This window comes from Ochotona princeps, chromosome 21, assembly GCF_030435755.1.
Source record: "Ochotona princeps isolate mOchPri1 chromosome 21, mOchPri1.hap1, whole genome shotgun sequence".
Classification (NCBI taxonomy): Eukaryota; Metazoa; Chordata; class Mammalia; order Lagomorpha; family Ochotonidae; genus Ochotona; species Ochotona princeps.
In genome coordinates this window covers 24209314-24230515 of record NC_080852.1, presented here as the reverse complement: position 1 = coordinate 24230515, position 21202 = coordinate 24209314, and the positions used below count along the sequence as shown (strand labels likewise).

Here is a 21202-nt window from a genome sequence, read left to right as displayed (position 1 = left end):
ATCAGCATAAGAAATTAGAGTAGTACTACAGGGAGTTTACTAAAATATTGATAGTGAAAATGATCGTCCCAAGTTTTAAGGAAGGTTAGATAATCTGAATATAAATAATCTGTGAGCTGAACTGTCCATCACTATATGCACAGACTCAACAGGAAGCGTTTCTTGAGGTGGAAAAGTGTTTCCTGAGGGTTTCTCTGTAAACCCGCCTTTCCAAGAAAAATAAACAAGTCTTTAAAACCGAAAATAAAATCTCTTTCTTGCAGAGAGACTCAATTTACTAAAAGCATAAAACTAAATAAATGTTGCTTTCGCTCTCCTTATTTAAAAACAAACCATGGGCCTGGCATGGTGGCCTAGTGGCTATAGTCCTCGCCTTGAACACCCCGGGATCCCATATGAGTGCCAGTTCTAATCCCAGCAGCTCCACTTCCCATCCAGCTCCCTGCTTGTGGCCTGGGAAAGTAGTCGAGGACGGCCCGGGCCTTGGGACCCTGCACCCGCATGGGAGACCTGGAAGAAGCTCCTGACTTCTGGCTTCGGATCGGTGTAGCACCAGTCATTGCAGTCACCTGGGGAGTGAATCATTGGACGGAAGATATTCCTCTCTGTATATCTGACTTTGCAATAAAAATAAATAAATCTTTAAAAAAAAAACATGAACAATACTAAGTAAGAAAACCTCCATTTCTGTGGTCCTTGTGCCCAGTTGTAGGCAGGTGGCGGGATCCAGGTAATGGCAGTCCTGTGAGAACCTGGCTTCTGTTGAGGTCTCCTGGCTGTTAGGGGAATGTCTCACCTACCTTCCGTCAAGATCTGTTTCAAGAAGGACTGTTTGAAAAAACTCCAAGTCAGTTTTGCCTCTTTCCAGTTCACAGAAGCCTGGAAGAGAAAACAAAACAAACACAAGATTCCAAGCATTTCCGGACTGAGAACACAGTGCTGCAGGCCAGGCTAACTCATTCTGATTCCTAAACCTCAGTGTGAATTTTCTCCCCTACCTCCCCAATTCCCCAGTTAATGCTAAGCACCAAGAAGCATCCAACAAAGAAAACTGGGGGAAAAAATTGTCACTCAATGTGGACACAGACCTGTATGGGCTTGTTCAAAATACGCTTGCGTGGAGACCCCTCCCCCTGGCCCACACTACACCCTGACCATACAGAGCTGACACCACAGCAGAGAGTACCAGCCATCACCACTAGAGGGCACCGTCAGCTTCAGGAAGATAGAACAGCACCTCCTCACCCAGCCTCCCTGCCACCGTGGCTCTAAACGGTAGGCCCAGCAGCACTTGTGCTTTTTCCAAAGTAAGTGCAGCTGTCTGGAGTGAAGCCCTGGTAGGCAGGAAGCAGGCTGGGGAAGATAATGAGCTTGGTACATCATCCCCAGGGGGAGAATGGAATCACTGTTTGGGCACCATGGACACTAGGAAAGCTCTTCCCGGAGGTTCTGCCCTCGCACAGGCTTCCATTTTGGTGGTCTGTGGCTCAGGGGGGATGGCCACCCTGCTCACCACCTCTGGGCACAGAGCAGGAAGTCCAGGCAGAGACGGGGACTCCCAAAGGAAGTAGGATGTTCACCACCTGGTTCAGAGCCATGTTCTGCACAGATCCATCACTCGGCATGGGCCACAGAGCTGCTGCTGAGCTGATCTGAACAGCTAGGAATCTTCAAACCTCCACCCCACCAGGCATCCCACAGCCTCACTGTCTACATGGAGCAGCTGCGTCTGGGACAGCAAGAGGTGACCCCAGGGAAGTTGTGTGGCCACTGCATTTCAGTCTGAGTCACTCTTCAACTTCCCAGGGAGCCCCAGTCAGCTGCAGCCTTCCCCCACACACAGGGGAGCCGGGGCCACAGTCCTGTCCCCTGACCTTGTCAGCTCCACCACCACACACAACACTCTCTCCCACATGCTCCAGCTGTGCCCGGTCTTCCATCCCTGCCCGCCCTCCCACTGTCCTCACTGTGCCACCACTGCTCATGGAGCTATTCTGCTTTCAACTTTTTGTTCAGCCTACCTTCTCACACTAGGCCAGGTCTCAAAGGGAGCTCCTTGACTTACTAGACCATGAGCAGGATACTTAGCTCTGCCAAATCTTGGTTTTCCCATCTGTTAAATGGGATGAGAGGTCCTGCATCACAGGGCTGGTGGGAGGATATGGTCAGAGCGAACAAGGCACAGCCCTTCACCTCCAGCACTATTCCGTAGCCTTCCCAAAGGACCTTCTGCCCCCATTAGTTGAGGCTGAACTCCGTGGCAGGGAGGCCACCATCGCCTGCCAGGCTTACCTCCCATCTCAGCCTCCATATACCTTCTGTTGGTTCTTCCTTCCCAACTGTGAAGCCAACACAAGCCCCCCAATCACTCCAGCATTCCAATCTCAACAGGCACTTTCTCTTCCTTCCCGCAGCTACCACCACACATATTTCACCTCTGCTCACCCATGTGTCCAGAACCAGCTCAAAAGCAGCTTCCTCCATGAAGCCTGCCTTGACGCTCCTAGATGTCAGTCATTTGTCTGTCCCCCGTGCTTCTGCCTTGACAGCTCTCGACACATAGGCTATGCTGCGAGCCAATTACCCACCCTGTGTCCCCATCACAGTGCAGGTGCTAGAGCAGGGGACCTTCCTCAGAGCACCCGCGCCGATTGTTTGATAAAGCTTAATACAAGCTTACAGCTTTAAACATCTCAATTTTACTTAAACATTACCAGACTTCTCAAATCACTTAGAAATATATCTATACTGGGCCCGGCGCCGTGGCCTAGCGGCTAAAGTCCTCGCCTTGAACGCGCCAGGATCCCATATGGGCGCCGGTTCTAATCCCGGCAGCTCCACTTCCCATCCAGCTCCCTGCTTGTGGCCTGGGAAAGCAGTCGAGGACGTCCCAGTGCATTGGGACCCTGCGCCCGCGTGGGAGACCCGGAAGAGGTTCCTGGTTCCCAGCTTCAAATCGGCGCGCACCGGCCCGTTGCGGCTCACTTGGGGAGTGAATCATTGGACGGAAGAGCTTCCTCTCTGTCTCTCCTCCTCTCTGTATATCTGACTTTGCAATAAAAACAAATAAATCTTTTAAAAAAAAAAAAGAAGTATATCTATATAAAAAAAGCCAGCCCATAAGAATAGCCATTATTTGAGGAATCACTCATTTATCATAAGGCTCGATAAATATATTTAAACAACATGGAATTCTGTAAGAACAGGAAGGGAATCACATAATTTGGGTGGATGGATTCTGAATGTCCTTGTCAGACCGGTTTTGAACGAAGGAGCCCCAGGGCAGGAAGCTGCTTTGGGGCTCAGTTTGGGCATGCTGCCAAGGCACACACTGCATTCACATTTGCCTCACTTCCTCTCTCGCTTTTTAAATAATCAACTTGAATAATGAGTTGTTCTACCTGAAACTTGCCAATCTTTGAATAAATCAATAACTACCAAGGGCCAAAAGCCGACTTCTTCTGGAAGGACAGAGATGAAGTTTACAGGGAAATGGATCCACCATGAGCTGGGTGAGTTTGGCTTCCACACTTAACTCCTCTGAACCTCTCAGTTCTCATCTAATGGCTACCAGGAGGACAGAGGGCAGGGACCCGCGGAGAGTGACAGGAGCAGGGCCTGGCCCGAGCATGCTCTCCAAGCAGAGCGCAGCAATCTCACTTGAGGGAGGGAGGTCCTGAGCCCCGTAGACAGCCCTGGAGGCTTCAGCTCCATCCCTGTTGCCTCCCTATCCACCAGTCACCTTCCCTGTGTGTGTGAGGCCCACAGAGCCTCAGGCCTGGCAGCGGCAGCAGCAGGGACAGGGCTTCGGTCCTGGCAGTCAGAGCATCTGCCTTGCCAGCAGGTCCAGAGGAGCCATATCTACTCTCAGGGCAGCAGGGCGACGGTGGTGAAGACATCAGCTGTCACTCAGGCACATGGCACACCCGCCAGTGCCAGGCTGCAGGGTGAAGCATCTTACATGCCCCATGTACAGGGCATTCCAAAAAACCTCAGCAGAGAGGGTCCTATGTTCTTCCCACCTGACAGATAAAGAGGAGACAAGCTGTGACAGGACCTAACGCCTGATGGATTCTTCATTCCCCTTCCCTTTGCTTACACTGGTGGCTTAAACGCTCTTTTCCAAATGTATGTGGGGCACAGGGCTGACCAGGACTAGTACTGTGGGCATCAGGGCGCACCCAGAGGAGGAGGAATTTCTGTGGGCAGATGGCAGAGCTGCTGCTAGCCACCTCCACCCACACATGGGAAGCCAGGGGTCTCCCAGATGTTCATGCTGACTCAGGTTGATGGGAAGAGGGAACCGGGAGAACACTCACCTAACAGGTGAGAGAAACCTGCCTGGATACATTGTACCCAGTCTCCCTTGCAAAGCTCAGGAATCGGAGTCTGTACACTCCAGGACTGAAGTCCCACATATTTTATCCCTCTCAAGCAGGCTTCAAAGAGAAATAAGGGCAAACCCAGTGCATTCCTTAGCACAACCAAGTGTACCACATCCTGCAAACGACAAGGAACAAGGCTCGAAGAGACACTCAGAAGGGAGCAGGTGGTAAAGGCCCCGAGCTGAGGCAACATGTGCAACTCCAGCACCATGCATGCCAGCAGGGACCCCACAAGAGCCACGTGGGCAGACGCAGAGAACCAAGGAAAAAGCAAGTGCTTCCACACTCCCCCCATGTCAGCATCAAGAGCCCTCCTGGCTGCAGGGCAGAGTGGATCGTCTGGAATGCAGGCCGACAGCTAGATGGAGAAAACTATGGAGGGACCACTCCTGTTTTGTAGAACTCTCAGCTGCCTGTGCTAGAAGTCAACAGTCGGCACACAGCAGAAGGCAGAGTGGTGCAGCAGGCAGAGCCTGTGCTCTGCTGGCATCTGAGCCTATCCTCACCCACACCTGTAGACACAGCGGCAGTGTTGGCCTCTCTGAGGTCACTGCAAGCCCTGACGAAGGCATGGAGAGCCTGGCACCCTGCGCAGGTGGCCAAAGCTCAGGGACATGCCTGGCAGTGTCTGGGGTGCTTCTGGGTGTTTGCTGGGCAATGGCTACCACAGGCATCTGGCAGGTAGGGATCAGGGATGTTGACCCTGCCCTCTCCTCCATGCACGGGACAGCCCCTGCAGCAAGCAACCGCCCAGTCCAAAATGTTAATAGTGCCGACTTTCAGTGAGTTTGGCGCATGGCAAGGAGTGCTATAAAAGCCAGACAATCACCGTTACTGTTGTAACGACCTGCTGGTTCCAGTTCCTTTCTCTCTGCACATGTTATTAAACACATGAGACAAGTTGCATCACTTACTCCCGCTCTTGTAAGGCTGGGCAGCAGATCCGTTATTCTAGAGACAGGAAGAGCCTGCGGCTTGGAGGATCCTGGAGAACCCAGTAAGTTTGTGAAATAAACCACATGGCAGAGCACCAGGACAGCAGTGTAGAAGAGCTGCAGAAAGGAAACCGGGGTGGGGGGGTTAGATTAAACCGCTTGACTCTATCCGTGTAAATAAAATAAATAGGTCTATAAATGTGATCTCAAAGGTGAATTGAGGCATACAACTGTCACAGTTAACCATGTTTTCTATTGGGCACAGTGTTCCAAACACATTCCTTCCCTGGAGGACATAAGTTTTTTAGGGATAGGCAGAATGCAATTTCCAAGACAGATGGCAGCTAGCTCAGCAGGCACAGCAAAGTCAGGGTTGTCTTTGGCCAAAGGATGAGGCCCTTTCCACTGCACCCCTAACAGCACTCTCTGAAGGTCTAGGGGTCCCCGCTCACTGCCATCTAGGGCTGAGCAGGTCCCACAAACCCCGGAAACCTGTGGCATTGTGATTACAAAGCAGAATTGAGCTCCTGGCTCTCTCCTCTCCCACCCAGGGCATGGGCAGGGCAAGGGCTACTACAGGAAGGAGGCCCACCCCTGCCTCCACCCACTGGGGACAAAAGAATGGCTCGTGGCCAGGAGCAGTGGCCAGCGTAATGTTGGCAGGTGGGGGAGGAGTCTTCCAAAGAACCTCTTGCCACAAGCTCGCGTCCCCCGTCTCTCCCTCCTGAGAACAGCAGCACATACTCGGGAGGGACTGGGACTTCCGACGACGCAGGCTGCTCCTGTGAAACACACATGGCAAGCAAAGGGGAGCCTCTGTGAGCAGGCCGAGTCTCCTCTACCCGTCACTGCCAGCCGTGTCTGAAGACCAGACCCCCATCCACCAAACACCTTCTTTCATGCCTCAAGCATCATAACTACGTGACCCACCACTTTTTTATGTATGGAGGAGGGAAGAATGACATACAGAAAGTCCACAGTTCTGTTTTAAAGCAGGCCATTGAGTGTAGCTATTAGTACAGTCATGCTGTTAGGCAGCCATCACATATATCTAATTCCTCATTACGTAGTTCCCGCCCACTCTCCCACTCTTGGGCACTTATCCGTGCTCCCTCTGTGGACCTGCCTGTCTTGGACATCACATGTGGATGGAATTACATGATTGTGGCCTTTCATGTTTGATTTCTTGCACTTGATGTATTGTGTTCAAGGTTCACCCACTTGGTAGTACATGAACCAGCATTTCATTTTTATGGCTTAACAATACGCCATTGTAAGGATCTACCACAGTTTATTCATTCATCAATTGATGAACATTTTGGTTGTTTCTATTTCTATTTGTTGGATACTGTGAATAGTGTTGCCATAGGGGTTGCTGTCACGATGTACTAGGCTGTCTGTGGCATTGACATTTGACACAGCTGTCATTTTGAATACTGAGTGCTCCATTTCTGACCCAGCTCCCTGCTAATGTGCCTGGGAAAGCAGTAAAAGATGGCCCAAATGCTTGGGCTCCCGCACCAGAAGATACTCTGAGCTTCAGAGTAGCCCGCTCCAGCTGTTACAGCCATCTGGGGAGTAAACCAGCAGATGGAACATCTCTCCCTGTCTCTCCTCTAACTCTGCCTTTACAAAAAAAAAAAAAAAATGGGAATCTTTAGTATGCATTTCTACTTCCAGATCAAAGATGGATTCCCAAGGAAACTGTTCACTATCTTGACAATAGGATGCAAGACTCTCCACCATTGTCTATGCCTGCAATGTTGGACATATGACTGTTTATGAAGAACTTTACTATAGTAATAATATAGGGAACTCAGTGGGGGGGGAGGAGACATGGGGTGAAAGTAAGGGAAATCCCAAGGCCAATTGAACTATATCATAAAATAATAATAAATAAAAAATTTAAAAATATATGAAATCTTTGAAAAAGAGAAACACCTCTTTTAAAAAAAAGTGTTGCTATGAACATTTGTATACAAGTTTTGGGTAAACATGTTGTCAGTGCCCTAAATATAACCAGGAGCGAGCAGGCTGGGGGATAAGGTATCTGTTTCATGCTTTGAGAAAGTGCTATACTGTCTCCCACAGCTGCTGCACCATTTGACACTCCCACCTGCAAAGTAGGGGGCTTCCAGAAACAATAAGAAATAGCAAATTTGGAAGCAATGAGTCCACCCAATCTTCTCTAAACCTCAATCCTTCTCACCCAGATCCACCATGTAATCATTATAAAAAACAAAATTTATTTAAAAAAATGTTTTAAAGTGGGGGGGATTCCTAATTTCTCCACATACTCATCAACACTTGCTATATTCCAATTTATTTAAACACAACTGGTATAAAGAAGTATCGTGTTGTGGCTTAGGTTTGCATTTTCCCAATGACTAATGATGCTATCTTTTCATGGGCTTACTTGCCCATTACTTTTTTTTACTTGTTTGTTTTGCAGTCAGAGAAGTTGTATTTGCTAAGTGACCAGCAGAACATGGAAAGAGGGAAGCAGAAAGCACCTCCCATCCCACCTCCCTCAAGAGGTGGGATGCCTCTTGAAAGGAGAGAGGGAGACACACCTTGCCCATTAATTTGTTTATCTTGTTTGGAAATGTCCATTAAGACCTTTGCCCACTTTTTCACTGGTGGCTTGTCTTTTTATTGGTGACTTGTAATTGTTCTCTATAACCTCTGGAGAGGCCTTTTTAGCTGACACATGATGCCATGTGACAAGGGGCCAGTTTAAGGGGGCGACCAAACAAAAAGCCCAGTGTCCTGGGTGGGGCTCATCTGCTGTGATGAGGTGTTGCTGGCTCATACAGCTCTCACCCAGACACTCACAGAGAGGTCCTACAGAGCAACTCGCAGACGTCTTATAAGAAGGAAGTTAACAAATGAAGAACTGGCTGTGCTGTACTATGACCTGTGACACATCCCAGGTGAGAGCTATGACAATCAGAAATCCAGGAACAGTCAACCAACAGCACATCCCTGTGACCTGCATATCCTGTGGGGGAGAGTGCATCAAACAATAAATGATGAGAACTGTGGCTCCAGATTCAGTCATACGTGGGGGAAAATTGTCACAGATAGTTGCTCTGGAATACACAATTCTTTGCAAATTGTTTTTAGGAGGCAATCCTCAATCTTGTTCTATTATCTCTAAATCCAGCCCTGTATTCCACAAGAATATTTGTGATTTTTACTCAGGACATGGGAAAGAATTCCACATAAATCATTACTAAGATGCTTAATTTATGTTCCTCTACATTAATAAAAACTACAAACTAGCGTAAGGCATCTGGCACAGCGAATAAGGTGTCACTTGGGGGCCAGCATAACACATCAAGCCATCGTATGGGTACTGGTCCAAGTCCCAGCTGCTCCACTTCTGATCCAGCTCCCTGCTGATGCACCTGTGAAGGCAGCAGAGAATGGCCCAAATGCCTGGGCTCCTGCCATACACATGGGAGACACAGAAGTTTGTGGCTCCTGACTTGGCATGGCTCAGTCAGCCTATGAGGCCACTTGGAGAGTACAAGAGCAGATGAAAGATTTCTCTCTCTCTCTCTCAATCTCTCAACCTCTGTCTGTCTTCCTTTCTTTCTTTGTAACACTTTCAAATAAATAAAATGGGCCCCTCCCAGTGTGGTGTACATAAGGCTAATCCTCCGCCCTGTCGTACCAGCATTGCATACAGCACTGGTTTACGTCCCACTGCTCCCACTTCTGATTCAGCTCTCTGCTTACAGCCTGGGAAAGCAGCACAGGATGGCCCAAGTCCTTGGAACCTTTTGACAAACTCAAGACACTCCTGGTTTCCAGCTTCAGAGCAGCTAAGTACTGGTTGTTGTGGCCATTTAGGCCATTGAAGCAGTAGCTGAAAGATATATCTCTCTGTCTCTTCTTCTCCTTATATAACTCTGCCTTTCAAAATAAATAAATAAATCTAAAAAGGACTATGGGGAAAAAGTTAAAAGCATGAGTTAAAACCAAAAGGGCCAGGTCCAGTGTGATAGCCTAGTGGCTAAAGTCCTTGCCTTGCATGTGCCAGGATCCCATATGGGTGCCAATTCTAGTCCTATCTGTTCCATTTCCCATACAGCTCCCTGCTAGTTGCCTGGGAATACAATCGAAGACGGCCCAAAGCCTTGGGACCCTGCACCCACTTGGGAGACCCAGAAGAAGCTCCTGGCTCCTGGCTTTGGAATAGCTCAGCTCCAGCCACTGTGGCCACTTGGGGAGTAAACCAGTGAACGAAAGATCTTTCTCTGTGTATCTCCTTCTCTCTGTATATTTGCCTTTCTGTTTAAAAAAAAAAAAAGTGGGGTGGGCAATGCTATGGCACAGTAAGTTAAGCCTCCACCTGTGGTGCCAGCATCCCAATATGGGCACTGGTTGGAGCCCTGGCTGCTCCAGTGGATGGAAGATCTCTCTACTTTCTATGTAAATCTTTCAAATAAATTTTTAAATCTTAAAACACACACACACACACCATCCATGTCCCTAGTGGGTGGCAGAAATCCAAATTCTGTCCTCCCAGCTGCATTATTCCCCAGCAGCTACAGCTGAAGCTGTGTAGCTCAAACAAACCAGCGCTCTGATTACAGCACTGGGCAGCCCACAAGGGGCTGACACACCACGCCACAACACTCAAAACAAGATTTCAAAAAGGGTATCATCTATGACAACGTTATCCCCATCTGAAGCGACTGAGTTTGTCAAGCCCAGTTCTGCCTGATTCCAGCTTCCTTTCAATGCACACTGGAGGCAAGAAGTGATGGCTCAAGTCCCTGCCACAGTGTGGCAGACCTAGATGGAGTTTCTGGCTCTTGACTTCAGCCTGTGAGGCCCTACTTGCTCAAGGCATTTAGGCGATGACCCATAAGATGGAAGAACAGGCTCTGTTTCCCTGCCTTTCAAACAAATAAAAGTTTAAAACAAATGCCAGGGAACTGGCTTTGTGGCATAATGGACTGAGCCACCACAAACAACACATTCCATACAGTTGCTTGTTGGAGTCCACTTCCAATCCACCTCCTTGCTTTTGGCTTGGGACAGAGTGGAGGGTGGCTCAGATCCTTGGGCAGCTGTACCCATGTGGAAGACACCAATGGAAGGTGTCTCTCTGTCTCTCCTTTTCTGACTCTACCTTCCAAATAAATCTTTAAAAAAATATAATAAGTGGAATGAAGCCAAAATTGTTAAACACTGAAAATGTGCCTGCCATGACTTGATTCATATCCTATAAATTATGTGAGATTTCAATCTAACTTTGACACAGGCTTGGCAAAGGTTTTGTTCCCTATTCTGCAAACAACTGATTGAAATCCAGAGAAAAAAATATTATATAAGCAGTTCAATTCCTACCTCTCCCTCATCTAGGGCTTTTTTTCCCGACCCATGAGAGCATCAGACTATCATGTCGGATGGCTTAGGTGATGGGCTGCCCTCAGAATGTGTAAGAGGAGTTCCTGATGTTTGTGGGTGGAGGGCATGACTCCCTGCAGGTCCATGTGGACACCAGTGGCAAAAGTGTAGGGCAGGAGGGTCAGGGCAGCCAGAGATGATGCAGTGACACACATACAGCCTTCCCCATGTATGTGACTCGCGTGAACATAAGCCACGCAAGGCCAGGAATTAGAAGACAGATGGAGAAAACGTAGGTTCAATAACCAAGGTCAAAGCCATGCTTCTTACCTGGGCCAGAGAGAAAATGTGCAGCCCCCAGTGTGGCAACCACAGCACGAGACAAGCTGTCAGAACACTCTTGAGGATCACGGATAGGCTCTCCGCCAGCACCTGCAAACACACAGGGAAGGTGCACTTCACACACACCAGAACACAAAGTCACAACAAAATCAAGGGCAGTGTTTCTCCTGGCGGTGAGGGCAGGGCACGTGCCTGAGCCCACGTGCATGGAGTGCTAGACTCGTGGCTCACAGGAGGCTATTTCCAAGGGTTTTCGCATATGCTCACTTGCGCTCTCTCTCTCTCTCTCTCGTATGCGTGTGTGTATGAAATCATTAGAAAAATCTGAAGTCCTTTACAGTCACCCTCAATGCTGATCTAAGCGCCTCAATTGCTTACCTACAGACCTGTTTGCTGCTGATGGTACAGCAGAGGTCAACTGTGGCTTGGCCCATCTGGCAAATCCCAAGTGAATGAACTTAATTGATCATGCTCCCTACTTCCGAACAACTACTTAGATGCAAGTCTGGAAAAATCATCTTCTTTAAAAGCATTTTCTCAATATCACACTTGCCCTTTTCCTTTGCGATTCCCATTCACAGTAGCAGGGATGCTGACCTTGAGCTTAACAAACATATGTGCTTGGGCCAACACCCAGAAGGGCTCTCCCAGAAGCTCCACCACTGCCGAGAGAGCAAACAGCATCACTCCAGTTCCATAATGGGGGACGGCATCAGGGTCGGGTACTTCAAGCAAACGCAGCCAGACCCAGCCCAGGAACAAGGACCAAAACACACCCAGGGGGACTCTGAAAGAGGGGAAAGAATGATGTTTAATACACTAAATTGCAAAACAAAGTGATTATCAAAACACTGAACAAAAACAGTGAGCATCCGTCAACACCCTAGCTACATCCCCTTGACCCCAGTCACACTCCTCTGTGATCTTCTGTCATAAAGGATGAGGAAACAGAGGTGGACAGGCACAGGATCAACTGGGCAAGGTCACAAAAAGCTTAAAGACAGAGCTGGACCCAGTCCTAGTATCCAACTCCAAAGTCCGCATTCAATTTTTAAATATTACATTAATCTTTTATTTATTATTTGAAAGACACAGTTACAGAGAGAGGAGATACAGAGAGACAGAGACAGATCTTGCGTTTGCTAGTTCAAATGGCCGCAATTTCCAGGGCTAGGCTAAGATGAAACTACAAGCCTGGAGCTTCTCCTGGGTCTCCCACGTAGGTGTAGGAGCCTAAGCTCTTAGACTATCTTCTGCTGATTTCCCAAGCACATTAGCAGGGAGCTAAATCAGAAGTGAAGCAGTTGGTACTCAAACCCAAGCCCATACGTGATGCCAGCATCGCAGGAGGAGGCTTAGCCTGCCATGCCACAATGTCAGCTCCCAAAGTCCATGCTGTTATCCGCTGGTTTAGACTGACTTGATAAACAACATTCCCAGAAACAAAATGCCTGTTACCTGTGCTTGGGATCTGACTGGCCGACTGCATACAGCCGGGTTCCTATACTCCAAATGACCGACAGTCCAGTACACACTATCATTTTGCACATGTACTGCTGGAGTACTTTTCATGGTTGAGCAGTGAACAGTCATTCCTCTAACAAGATGAATGCCTACCAGACCTCATGACAGTCATGTCCGGAAGGCACTCAGGAGTTACAAGAGGGCAGCATCAGGAAACAGCTTCAATCACTAGCCCTGCCTGCCTGCACCCAGCTGCTGAAAAGCCATTATACTTCTCAGCTGATGCATTTGGTCTTCAAGAATATTCTAAAAGGCTCTGAACTGAAATTGCTTCACAACATTGAAGAACAATGTAATGAATCCCCTAAAAAGCTTTCATGAGGATGGGCACTTGGCCAAGAGGTGAAGATGCCAACTGGGACATCCACAGTCCATCCTGGAACCCTGGTGTGCATCCTAGCTCTGCTCCCAATTCCAGTGGGAGGCAGCAGGTGATGGCCTAAGTAGTTGAGTCCCTGCCATCCTCAGGGGACACCTGGAATGGGTTCTTGGTTTGCAGCTTCGACCTGGCTGAGAACTACTTATTGGGGGCATTTGGAAAATGAACCAGTGGAGGGCAGCTCCCCTCTCTCTCTCTCTTTGCCTCTCACATAAACAAAAACATTCAGGAAATTTAAAAGCAACTAGGATCACATGGTTATGAAAGGCTCAGAACATAACAGAGGGCAAAAAGATCAGGAATTCAAGCAGCGACAGAGGCTGAGTAGGGCCCAGGGCGCTGACTCGGAACAGCAGAAAAAACCTGCGAAGGGTCGGAGCTGGAAATCAGGCCTGGCACCTCCTTGCGGCTCCTGAACCTCAGACACACCTGGCCCCTGGAGGGCCACTACAAGGCTGACTCAGCACTAGGCGGCTGCTGCTGCTGCTTTGTGACGACATTCACTGCACCTGCTTTCCGGAACCTCGTCCCATGACAGAGTGTAACTCACGTTAGCCACAGGAGGTTGAGAGTCTGGCTCCAGTCCCGCTGGGCACCTCCGCTCAGACATGCTCTGCGGAAGGCCTCTCTGGCCAGAAAGAGGATGGTTGAGTAAAGCAGTGTTAGCCTGCAAAGGAGAAGCAGATTGCTAGGGTCTCCAGTTTTTGGTATTCCCCTGCTCCCCCAACCCCAATGGAGACTTTCTGGAATTTTTCCAGCAACAAGAAGAAAAGGGCTTGCTCACAACACACTGGAGGTGAAGTGGAGGGTGGTAAGCTCCTCTAGGACCACTGCACCAGTACGATTCACACAAATAAAAGAAGCAAAGGATTCTTGAGTATATGCCTGCAGGAAGGGACCTCTGGGGTAGAGACCACACGGCGGGTATGCACAGGCTGTGTGGCTAAGGGCAGAGGTGAAGTTCTGACCAAAACAGAGAAAAAAAAAAAAAAAAAAAAAGACAACACCAACCAGCAAGGGCACTTCTCAGTCACTCTGAGAATAGAGACCTGACAGAGCCTGCAAGAGAAGCCAGGGCTGTACTGAGTAGAGGTTTTGGCCAGGCTAGCAGCCATTACACAAACTGTTGTAGAACCAGATCGGCAAGGCTGGCCTGGGTCCCTCCTTAGGAGCTGCCCCTTAGGGTGCAGGAGCTTCATGAAACCACAGCAAGGATGGCCCAGGGTGAAGTCTCCAGGGAGGTCTGGAAGTTGTGCCTCTGTTCAACACTGTGCCCTTTAGCAGGGCACGGCCACATCAAGGCTGTCAAAGCAGGGACCCGTCCACCTGGAGAGGCTGCCTGGGGAGGATCTGCGTCCTTCTTGCTCTTGCAATAGCATTTCTAGGATAGATATTAGGCAGAGCAGATAAGGTGCTGCTTGGAGGGTTGAAGCCCTGGCTTCACTTCCAATTCCAATTTTCTGATAATGTGCACCTTGGGAGACAGCAGTGTAGCTCATGCAGTTGGGTCCCTGCCACGTGGGAGGGACTGAGTTTTTGGTTTCTGGTTTCAGCCTGGCCCAACTCCAGTTGCTGCCGACATTTGGTGAGCGAACCAATACATGGGAGCTCTCTTTCCCTCCATCTCTGTTTAAGTCTTTCAAACAAATGGAAATAATTTTGTTACAAGTAACATGCTCAAAGTGTGGCTCTGGCTTCAAAGTCACCATGGATCTTGTAAGACTGCAGGTTCCTGGGTCCCTCCTCAGCTCTATTTGTGCCACATTCCCCAAATAATTCCTTTGTCCATCACAGTCCTAGAACTGCCACCCAGTTCTGAGAACAAAGCCAAGGGCATGCGCTAGGTAAGCAGCAGGCATGAAACGCTGTCTAGAACATACTGTCTTGTTTATCAGGATGTTAAGACACATCCCAAAGCAGAGCTATTCCAAGTCCTCACATCATTTCATACACTTTTGTGTCTTTTGTGAATATAAACTATGTGTGGGTGTCCCTGAGCAGCAAACAGGGAAGGAGGAGAAATCGGCTGTGTCTCAAAGACAAAGCCGGGCAGCTACCCGTGGGCCTCCAGGAACAGATGACAAAGACTGAGCTCCCCGTCCCAGGCACTGCATCCTCACAAGAACATCACTGAGGCGAGGAGGAAGGTGGCAGCCCCGGCCCTGCAATCAAGCTGCACGTCCTCACGACCGGCACAATTCCTGCTTTCTGCTGTCAGCACAGCAGGAATGCAGGCTGGTACCTGAAACTGGGTGTGCAGGCAGCTACTCCCACTCTTCTCCCGCACTCTAAGAGCTGGCAGAGAAAGGTGCATCTGGAGGCTGCTGATGGAAAAAGTTCCATGGGTTGGCCAAAGGCACTGCCACCTGCTCATCCTCCCTCCCCTGCACACTCCTCCTCAGCTCACTATCAAAACATTCCGCATCTGGGAGAGGTTCAGGCTTCTAAACTTCAGGGAGACACATGGTATACAGACAGAAGACAACTGGGCTAAGGATGTGAGCTCTGGCTGGGGCCCAGGGGTGGGTTGGGGGCAGCCTCCCTCACCTTACATTGACAATGCCAATAATTTCCTTGGATAGAAAACGAAGAATAAAGGCATTCAAGACAAAGGTGATCAGCCGGAACAACACCTATGGGAGGGAAAAACATACAGAAGTCAGTTGTATTGGGAACAACGAGGATGAGATGGCAGCATCCCCTAACACGACGTGACAGCACCCTGCAGCTTGGCCCAGACACTCTGTCCCAAGGTGCTCATGTGTTCTGCAGTGTCATTCCCCGGGGTCTCAGCACGCCTGTGCAGCAACCCAAGAACCCAGGAAGGTGCTCTGAAGTTTCCCTGATTTACCCAAGGACAGGGGAAAGCCCCCACAGATCCAATCAGTGTCTAGCACTTTGGCATGAAACACCGGAGGAACCAGTAAGCGAATTCTTAAATTCCAGCCTGCAACCCAGACCTGGCCTGTTTGGAAATGGCAACCACTTTGCGAGTGGGGGACTGAAAAGCCTCGCTGGCAGTCACGGTTTTCTGCCTGGTACTATCGAGACAATCCAAGAAGGACACTTCATCTTCCTGAACTCGGGTTTTCTTGATTAGGAAACAGGAAATATTCTAGGCAACCCTCTCCTCTCTCCAGAATAAAGTTGACATACTTTTCAAATAACAATGATAAGGTGAAATGGGAGGGTGGAGAGAAAGAGGGTCCAGTTACTGCTTTTGAAAGGGACAATGTGAGTCTCCCAAACCTGTCAGTTCAAGAAAGCCACTGAAGCAAAGAATTCCTCCCATGAGACGAAGAGACATAAGACAGCTTCAATGAAAGAGGCTGCTGGGCAGAGCACGACCCCACGCCCCATAGTGATTCTTGGTTATAGCCCAGCTGCAATGTACACTTCCTGTGGCAAATGCATTGAGGGCTACCAGCCGAGAGCTGCAAAGTGCAACAATGAACTGTGGCAGTCTGAGAAGCGCTGGGAAAACACAATGTCCAGAGAGCAAAGTGACGCTATTCCAGAAGTGGCTCAGAGCAGTAAAGTCTCCAAAGCCAAGGCAGAGCATGTCGCCCTTTAAACAAACAAACAAACAAAACCAATTTATTCTTCTTTTAAACATTTTGCTTATCTGAAAGGCAGTTAGAGCATCATCTGCTGGCTTACTCTCCAAATGAATACAATGGCCAGAGCTGGGCCAGGCTAAAGTCAGGAGCAAGAAGCTAGGAACTTCTTCCTGGTTTCCCATATATGTGCAGGGGCCCAAGCTTGTAGGCAATCTTGCTTTCCCAGCTCATTAGCAAGCAGCCGGATTGGGAGTGGAGCAGCCAGGATTTGAAGCCCATTTGGGATTCCGGTGCTGCAGGTGGAGGCGTAACCCACAATGACACAGAACCAACCCCCCACCATGTCAATCTTTATGGGGTTAAAGGTGATCTTTGGAGAAACTGATGAAAACTCTATAGCTTTTCTTTAAAGACACACAGGTATACACACATACACACCAGATTTTGTTCACTGGTGACCTGAAACCAACTCACAGTCCTTACAGGAGAAAGCACTCTCGAGTCCCCACTCACCCCTGACCTTTTAGACCAATCTTTTTTTTAAGATGTATTTTTTTTATTGAAAAAGAAAATCAGATTTACACAGAGGAGAGACAGAAAAAGATCTTCCATCTGTTTATTCACTCCCCAAGTGGCCACAACGGCCAGAGCTGCACCAGTCCGAAGCCAGGAATCAGGAGCCTCATCCGGGTCCCCTACGTGGATGCAGAGACCCAAGGCATTGGGCCATCCTCAACTACTTCCCAGGCCACAAGCAGGGAGCTGGATGGGACATAAACCAGTACTCATAAGGGACCCTGGTGCTTGCAAGGTAAGGATTTAGCCACTAAGCCATCAAGCCAGGCCTTTAGACCCAGCCTTTTCTTGTTGTCATAAGCCTCAATTTCCTCCTTTGACAAATAAGGCTTTCTATCTCATAGAATTAATCACAAGCATTCAATGAGATTACAGAGGTTAAAGTATTTTGAAAAATACATACAGATGAAAGGCAACTCCAGAGTTAAGAAAACCCTCTAACTGTTGCAGAATAAAATGTTAACTGCAAAGTTACTCTAAGTAGTTACATTGTAATTTGTGAAACACTAAATCAAAACACTCCACAAACTGAAACATTACAGCTACTTTTTGAAAACCAGATCCACAGGGGCAGGAGTTATGGTGCAATAGATGGATCCGTGATTCATGATGTCAGCATCCTGTAGCAGCATGCTGGTTTGACTATCAGCTACTCAGCTTCTGATCTGGCTCCCTGCTGATGCCTCTGGGAAAGCAGTGGGAAATGACCCAATCATGTGGGTCACACCACACACGAGAGACCAGGGTGCAGGTGGGCCATGCCACACACAAGAGATCAGGGTGCAGGTGGGCCATGCCACACACATGAGACCAGGATGCAGGTGGGCCATGCCACACACGAGAGACCAGGGCACAGGTGGGCCATGCCAACACATGAGACCAGGGCACAGGTGGGCCATGCCACACACGAGACCGGGGTGCAGGTGGGCCATGCCACACACACAAGAGATAAGGGTGCAGGTGGGCCATGCCACACACACGAGAGACCAGGGCACAGGTGGGCCATGCCACACACACGAGAGACGAGGTTGCAATTCCAGGCCCCTGGGTTGGGCCTGGCCCAGATCTAACTGTTATGACCTAATTTATGGAGTGAACTGGGAATGAAAGACCTATCTCTCTCTGCCTTTCAAATAAACAAGAAAAGTCTTGAAAAAAAAAAAAAACCCACACACAATTATGTTACCTTCAAAGTTATCACTGAGAAACAATGTCTCAGGCCCTCCTAAATGGTTTAAATAAAGGTTTTAGCTATTGAAAGTCACATCACCCAGAAGCTGCTCCTCAAAGCAGCTCTTAGAATAACACTATTTTAATTCTGTAAAGGACTTTACAAAAAAAATTGTCACGTCTGGTTATTTGATCCTTCAACCACAAAATGTATTGAAAGCGGAGCAGATTCAGCACCAAGCCAGTTGCCCAATGTCACACAGCCAATAAATAACCCACCTGACTCATACACCAGCATGTTTTCTTCTACAACTCTTTTTTTAACAGAGCCAATCAACATTGCGCATAGGGCCTGGTGCAGCAGCCTAGTGGTTAAAGTACCTGCCTTACATGCGCTGGGATCCCATATGGGCGCTGGTTCTAATCCCAGTGGCCATACTTCCCATCCAGCTCCCTGTTTGTGACTTGGAAAAGCAGCCGAGGACAGCCCAAAGCCCTGGGAAACTGTACCCACATGGGAGACCCAGAGCTCCAGGTTTTTGGCTTTGGATTGGCACAGCTCCAGCCATTGCGGCTGCTTGGGGAGCGAATCAATGGACGAAAGCTCTTCTTTTCTGTATATCTAACTTTCCAATAGAAATAAAACAAATCGAGCCTGGCACGGTGGCCTAACAACTAAAGTCCTTGCCTTGAGTGCGCCAGGATCCCATATGGGTGCCGGTTCTAATTCCGGCTGTTCCACACCCCATCCAGCTCCCTGCTTGTGGCCTGGGAAAGCAGTGGAGGACGGCCCAATGCATTGGGACCCTGCACTCGCGTGGGATTTCCAGAAGAGGTTCCAGGTTCCTGGCTCTGGATCGGCATGCACCAGCCGTTGTGGTCACTTGGGGAGTGACTTTTTTTTTTTTAAAGATTTATTTATTTTTTTTTATTAGAACGTCAGATATACAGAGAGGAGGAGAGACAGAGAGGAAGATCTTTCGTCTGATGATTCACTCCCCAAGTGAGCCGCAACGGCCGCAGCTGCACCAGTCCGAAGCCAGGAATCAGGAACCCCCTCCAGGTCTCCCACACAGGTGCAGGGACCCAAGGCTTTGGGCCATCCTCTCCTGCTTTCCCAGGCCACAAGCAGGGAGCTGGATGGGAAGTGGAGCTGCCAGGATTAGAACTGGCGCCCATATGGGATCCCGGGGCGGTCAAGGCAAGTACTTTAGCTACTAGGCCACGCCACCGGGCCCTGTATATCTGACTTTGCAATAAAAAGAAATAAAATCTTTTTAAAAAATAAAACAAGTATTTTTTTTAAAAAATGCATAAAGCACTGAACTCAAAAAGTTCTGAAATTAAAAAAACCAAAAACATGGGAAGGAGTGGCCATCGAGGTGCCGCAGGTTAAGAAGCACTTGCAATGCTGTTGTTCTATGATCAGAGCACCAGCTCCAGTCCCAGCCGCTCCACTTTCGATCCAGCTGCTAAGGAGCCTGGGAAAGCAGTGGCAGATGGCCTAAGTGCATGGATCCCTGCCACTCATGTGGGAGATCCAGAGAAAGCCCCTGCCCCCATCGTCACAGGCATTTAGGGATGGAAGGAAGATCTTTCTGTCACTCTGCATTTTAAATAAAATCTTATAAAAACCTGGGTAAACAAGGTTGGGTACAGAATAGCTCACACTCACTAAGCCATAGGCAGTCTTCTGTAGTAAGTGCTGGGAACGTGCCAGGCACCGGACAGGAGTGGCCACATCTCATCTTCCTAATGACTGCGAGGTTGCATCAGGGTTCCCAGGGCAGATGACGAAACTGCCATTCTGAGAAGTGGCTCTTTCTCCTCATCTACACGGGTCCCCAGGGGAAAGGAGAGGGAGAGGGTGGACTTGTTTGAAACAGGCCTGTACCCTATCTGACAGTAACAAACATCAAAGTCAGGAGGGTGAGAGAAGACATAGCTGACGTTGTGTGAAGCGTACACTAACAGCCAAGAACTCTAGCAAGCACATTTAACGGATGGCTCCAGTCAGTCCTGGCCACAAGCTGATGAACTGCTATGACCACCACCATATATGCTCCAGGAAGAGCGGGAAGGGCCTGCAGGTGCAGTCATACAGGCAAGAATGTAAGTTCCCACTCAGGCCTGCCTGGGCACACGTCCGTCTGTGTCCTTGGCCGTGGGAAAGTGTCCCTCCAACCTCAACCGGAGTCACAGAGTTCTGAAGTCCAGGGGTGGGACCCACAGCAAATGAACACTTTACCTTAAAAACACCAGATTTTCCAGCACGAAATGTCACCCCTCTCTCGCCCCCTGATCCCTTCCTGCTGCCCTGCGGGAAATAGGACGCCCAGTAGCAAAGCGGCTTGGCTGCAGGTCCCCAAATCCGGGCTTGGGCGCCCCCCACATCCACCCCCATCTCCCACAAAGCCCCTCTCCACGGCGGGGTCAGCCCCAAGATGGGATCTCAAGGCGGCCCCGGGTCTCCTCCCCGCGAACCTCGCCCGCCGTGAACGGTGGGCCGGCCGGGCAGCGTGTACCTGCAGGAGGAGACCGGAAGAGGCCAGCCGGGCCGCTTGGCCCAGCACCTCCTCACTGCCCATAGCCCCGGCGCCCCGGCTCAGGCACCGGGAAACTCCGCCGACACCCAACTTCGTCGCGAGAAGAGGGCGTCACGGAGCGGCTCGCTTCCGGATTGGTGAACTTGAGACCCGGGGGCGGGGCACGAACGTTTCGGCCCTGTAAAAGGGACCGTGTCAGTCAGTGCGCCTGCGCCGCACGGTGTTCTTTCTCACTTGTTTTGTTTCTCAGTGGCCCAAATATGTTGAATATTGAAACCAATGTTAAGAGATGCTGTTCAAGTGGCTAAATCTCCTTCTCTGAGCTCACAGACCAAGAGACACTTAACTTCTCGAGACTTACTTTGCTAGAAAGGAGATAAACTCACCAGGGTCGTTCCCTAAGAGTCTTCCCTTTGGCTTT

The 21202-nt window shown here is 49.3% G+C and overlaps 1 protein-coding gene across 1 annotated transcript in view; it reads right to left on the bottom strand.

The window, feature by feature from the left end:
* RFT1 (RFT1 homolog) overlaps nucleotides 1–20914 on the bottom strand; it is a 32030-nt gene extending 11116 nt beyond the window's left edge. Inside the window, exons 1-7 of the mRNA XM_004581543.2 lie at nucleotides 20761–20914; nucleotides 15477–15562; nucleotides 13480–13596; nucleotides 11624–11813; nucleotides 11015–11116; nucleotides 5300–5437; nucleotides 801–879 (exon numbers count right to left, since the gene is read on the bottom strand). Coding sequence (XP_004581600.2) covers nucleotides 801–879; nucleotides 5300–5437; nucleotides 11015–11116; nucleotides 11624–11813; nucleotides 13480–13596; nucleotides 15477–15562; nucleotides 20761–20823 — 775 coding nt within the window. The 5' untranslated portion in view covers nucleotides 20824–20914. The remainder of the gene's footprint in view (nucleotides 1–800; nucleotides 880–5299; nucleotides 5438–11014; nucleotides 11117–11623; nucleotides 11814–13479; nucleotides 13597–15476; nucleotides 15563–20760) is intronic.
* Between the last annotated feature and the right edge of the window lie 288 nt (nucleotides 20915–21202).